The sequence below is a fragment of the Triticum dicoccoides genome, chromosome 2A (genome assembly GCF_002162155.2).
Source record: "Triticum dicoccoides isolate Atlit2015 ecotype Zavitan chromosome 2A, WEW_v2.0, whole genome shotgun sequence".
Lineage (NCBI taxonomy): Eukaryota > Viridiplantae > Streptophyta > Magnoliopsida > Poales > Poaceae > Triticum > Triticum dicoccoides.
The window spans coordinates 683,561,074-683,566,107 of NC_041382.1; the positions used below are offsets into that span (position 1 = coordinate 683,561,074).

Consider the following 5,034-nt stretch of genomic DNA (forward strand, 5'->3'; position numbering starts at 1 on the left):
AGAAAGCTGGACGCGATGGGAGAAGACCCGCCGCCATTGTCGGACGCCTAAGGCCTTGCCCCTGGGGCGCCGATCAACTGCGGCGAGGAGAAGAGGGACGGAGTCGTGAAGGAAGGTTTTCTAGCGCAGGGCTGAGATGCCGCACGAGTCACCCTAGCGAGCGACACAGGGGCCATTTCTTAAATAGATCATACTACCTCCGTCCGGAAAAGCTGGTCACAAGCTGGTGCTAGATACATCTATTTGAGAGACAAACTTTTTCAGATGGACGGAGTATGATCTAGCAAAAAATGCTACACTTACGAAACCTTTGATCGTTCACTCGAAAGATAGCTATGCAAGTGTGAGTGCGGATATTAAGCTACGAAACGCTCAACAATGAGATACGTCCGCGGCTATGTTTAGCATCACCACGTTAATTGAGCGGCCAAATCTAACCTGTGACGGCCCTGCACCCCTCAAAAAATGGCGCGACGGCGCATGTGCCCACCAACCCAAGAGTTGCGTTTTCAAGTTGGCCTTTGTTTGGAACGTGCGGTTCCCCCTCGAACCTCCGTTCCAAGCAGGCCGGCCGTCCGCGCGGCGGAGCGATGGAGCCGTCGACGCCGCCGGCCGCCACCCACGACCTCTGGGGGATGGAGGACGAGCACCCGTCCACGGAGCGGGTGTTCGAGGGGGAGTCCGTCCCGTCGCGGTCGGAGACGATCACGGTGCGGTCCGTGGCGGTGAGCATCGTGCTCGGGTGCGCGCTCAGCATCGTGGCCATGAAGCTGGCCCTCACCTCCGGCTTCGCGCCCTCGCTCGCCATGCCCGCCGGCCTCCTGGGGTTCTTCCTCCCGCGCCTGTGGATGCAGCTGATGGACAGCCTCGAGGCGTCCCAGCTGCCCTTCACCCGCCAGGAGAACACCGTCGTCCAGACGTGCGTCGTCGCCTGCACCAGCATCGCCTACAGCGGTACGTACGCGGCGCGCTCTGAGCATGCATGCATGTACATGCGCACTGGTTGGCGGGCTGACTGATCATGTGTATGTGCAGGTGGGTTTGGGACGTACATTCTGGGGATGAGCAAGCACTCGGCGGAGGGCGGCGTCGGGAGCGACGGCCTGAACGTGGAGGAGCCGGAGATCGGCCGGATGATCGTCTTCCTCCTCCTCACCAGCTTCGCCGGCCTGTTCGCCATCATGCCGTTCAGGGACAGCCTCATCGTCCACCGCCGGCTGACGTTCCCCAGCGGCACGGCCACGGCGCACCTCATCAACACCATGCACACTCCCCAGGGCGCCAAGCAAGCCGGCCAGCAACTGGCGATGTTGTCGAAGACCTTATTTGGGACCGTTGCATGGTCGATCTTCGAGTGGTTCTTCGGCGTCCGCAAGGGCTGTGGCTTGCAGGCGTTCCCGGTGTTTGGCCTCAGCGCTTTTCAACGAGGGTTCTACTTCGATTTCTCCATGACCAACGTCGGCGTCGGGATGTTCTGCCCGTACAAGATCACCATCTCGATGCTGGCGGGATCCTTGGTCTCGTGGGGGCTCATCTGGCCCTACATCCAGACGAAGGAGGGGGACTGGTACCCGCAGGGCCTCGACCACGACAACATCAGCGGCATCAATGGCTACCGGGTGTTCATCGGGGTATCCATGATCCTCGCCGACGGGCTCCTACACATGCTCTGCATCCTGGTTCAGACGCTCTACACCATGTACAAGCAACAGGAGAACCATCAGCCGAGGCAGAGCAGCAACGGGCAGCCGTTCCGGTGCCTTAGCGTCGTCCTCGACCGGTCGGCGTCCAGCTTCGACGACCGCCGGAGGACGCAGGTGTTCCTCCGGGACCGGGTCCCCGCCATGGCGCCCGTCGTCGGGTACGTGGTCCTGTCAGTCATCTCCACCGTCGTCATACCGCAGCTCTACCCCCAGCTGAGGTACCACCACGTGGCCTTAGCCTACATCATCGCGCCGGTGTTCGCCTTCTGCAACGCCTACGGCAACGGCATCACGGACATGAACATCGCGACCACCTACGGGAAGGTCTCGCTACTCATCTTCAGCTCGTGGGTGGGGCTCAAGGACGGCGGCGTGGTGGCCGGGCTGGCCGCCTGCGCCATCATCGTGTCCAACGTGTCCACCGCGTCCGACCTGATGCAGGACCACAAGACGGGCTACATCACCCTCACCTCGCCGCACACCATCACCATCTGCCAGGTCGCCGGCACGGCGCTCGGCTGCGTGGTGAACCCCGTCATCTTCTCCATCTTCTACAGCGTGTACAACAGCGGCGCCCACGACGACAGCAACAGCATCGGCCCGTACGCCAAGGTGTACCGGGGGATCGCCATGCTCGCCATGACCGAGAAGAACGGGCTTCCCAGGCACACCATGCTGCTCTGCAAGTTCTTCCTGGCGCTGGCGCTGTCCATCAGCGTGCTCCGGGAGGTGTCGACGCACAAGAAGTGGCGCGTCCTGAGGTACATCCCGAGCACCATCGGCATGGCCGTGGCCTTCTTCGTGCCGCCCACGATCCCCGTGGGCATGGCGCTGGGCAGCGCCGTGATCTACCTGTGGGGGAGGTTCGACCGCGACGACATGCGGCTCATGTCGCCGGCGGCGGCGTGCGGGCTGATCTGCGGGGACGGGTTCGGGTCGCTGCTGTCGTCGGCGCTCACGCTGCTCAAGGCCACCCCGCCGATCTGCATCATGTTCGTGGCTCGAGGAGTGAACCAGAGCCTTGACGCTTTCCTAGCAGCGAAAGGCATGCCAACGTAGTTATGGGGATTCGACGTGCGTGTTTTTTTTTTTTGAGGGGTATTCGACGTGCGTGTTGTACTGTAGTTAAACGCAAGTTTGGTCACATCGTGAGTACTCCGTAAGTCCGTATCCTGTATAACGTCGGTTTTTTTAAGGTCTTGGAACGAACGCATGGTAGCCGTCCCATGGCGAACATGGATCTTGCAAGGCTGGTCGCCATGTCACGTTCCTGGAACCGTTCACACCCGATGCGAACAGCCCGAACGTTGTTCTTCTTTTTTTTGACCTGGAACAATTCATTCCATTACTAAACTGGCTCAGCAATATCGCTGGCAACCAGAACAGAAACAAAGTCTGGGGCATACTCGATCCACGACAGATCAGCAGCTCCCGATCTGAAACCAAAAACAGCTAACTCATGTGCTGCCTTATTACAATTTCGGTTACAGAAACTGAAACTAAATGATTCAAAGTTCGCATGGCAGATACTTCGCGTCTCCTGTAGGAGGACACCGATCAGCGCTCGTTCATATTCACCAGAATTGAGTGCATGGACAAGCACTTGGGAATCAGACTCAAGAATCATCCTGTGGATGCCCAGTTCCGCACTTGCTTCAGTAGTTAACACACATGCCAAAGCTTCTGCATGTAGAGGCCTTGTAAGATGCTCAAGTGTGCCGGCCTTTGCTGCCAGAAATTCACCTTGGTTAGTACGAGCAACACACCCCATGCTCCTCTCCCTGTGTCCGCATGATAGGATGACGAACGTTGTTCTTTAACCCAACGCCCCTCACGCACTAGCCTGGGCGGTTGAGATAGAGAGATAGAGAGGGAGGAGGCCACAACCATGGTAAGGGTTACGGCGGCCTCGGGGTGTTGGGCTCGCAACGGCGTGCAGCGGGGGTTGGGCGAAGTTCCGGCGGCTGCTCCACGCCTCGCATTCAAGAATACCCACGCTCCGTCGAGGAGGAGGCCATGGTGCTTCCCGATCTGCAACGGTACCTCTCGATCTATCGAGGGAGCGCCGGGAGAGGGGCCCTCCATGTGCTTTTGCGCCAAGGTCGTCCACCGCAGCCGTCATCCTCATCCTCATACTCATACTCTGTTCCACAATCTCCATGGTGCTCATTCCAGACGGTACCGCCTCTCCCATTGCTAATCCCACCCCAAAGGCAAATTTCCAGGGCTAATGTGTTTGCTCCTGCTCTAGTTGTTGCAGGTGAGGTGTTGTTGCTGCTCTACCTAGCCCTCAATGCCACGATTGGGCGGAGGTTAGGCAGCTGGCTCCCCGTCTCGCCACATCGCTGCCGCCCTCGTGGGTGACATTGAGCCTCTTCGCCTTCTCCTATGTGCTCTTCCTCGACCGACCTTGCTACCGAACCAAGGAACCACGAGCTGCTCATCCCTTAGGATTTAATAAATGACTAGCTGAGTGCCCGTGCGTTGCCACGGAATAATAAATAAAAGCTATATACAGAGATTGATTATCTACATTTTCTATTTTACAAATGTCTTTATCAAGGGTAATGTGTATGCGATGTCTGACTATCTAACAATTTTTTTTATTTTCCCCTTGTTTTACATTAATCTTATTGTGTGTTTCTCATAAAATGACTCATGTTGTATCATATAAAAAGAAATGTTATAACCATGATAGTCCCAATACACAAAATCCACTATTTCTCATAGTACCACACATAAAAATACACCATTAATTGAACAAGGATTATAAAGTATCATGTAATCATATTTGAAAGGGGATAAACAAAGTACCTCAGGCACATATTTCCTTTGACTGAACCCGAGATTTTGTACAGTGTTATGTTTGTTGGGGAACATAGTAATTTCAAAATTTTCCTACGCACACGCAAGATCATGGTGATGCATAGCAACGAGAGGGAAGCGTGTGATCTACGTACCCTTGTAGACCGACATCGGAAGCCTTAGCACAACACGATTGATGTAGTCGTACGTCTTCACGGCCCGACCGATCAAGCACCGAAACTACGGCACCTCCGAGTTTTAGCACACGTTCAGCTCGATGACGATCCCCGGGCTCCGATCCAGCAAAGTGTCGGGGTAGAGTTCCGTCAGCACGACGGCGTGATGACGATCTTGATGTACTACCGTCGCAGGGCTTCGCCTAAGCACCGCTACAATATTATCGAGGACTATGGTGGAAGGGGGCACCGCACACGGCTAAGAATATGATCACGTGGATCAACTTATGTGTCTAGGGGTGCCCCCTGCCCCCGTATATAAAGGAGCAAGGGGAGGAGGCCGGCCGGCC

General features: G+C 56.4%; 1 protein-coding gene across 1 annotated transcript; it reads left to right on the forward strand.

Annotated features, from left to right (window-relative positions):
- Positions 1–590: 590 nt before the first annotated feature.
- LOC119351874 (probable metal-nicotianamine transporter YSL17) lies at positions 591–2,956 on the forward strand. The gene is made up of 2 exons (XM_037618662.1): positions 591–954; positions 1,036–2,956. Exons 1-2 carry the CDS (start codon positions 591–593, stop codon positions 2,760–2,762), a joined length of 2,091 nt encoding a protein of 696 aa, XP_037474559.1. The 3' UTR covers positions 2,763–2,956.
- Positions 2,957–5,034: the final 2,078 nt, after the last annotated feature.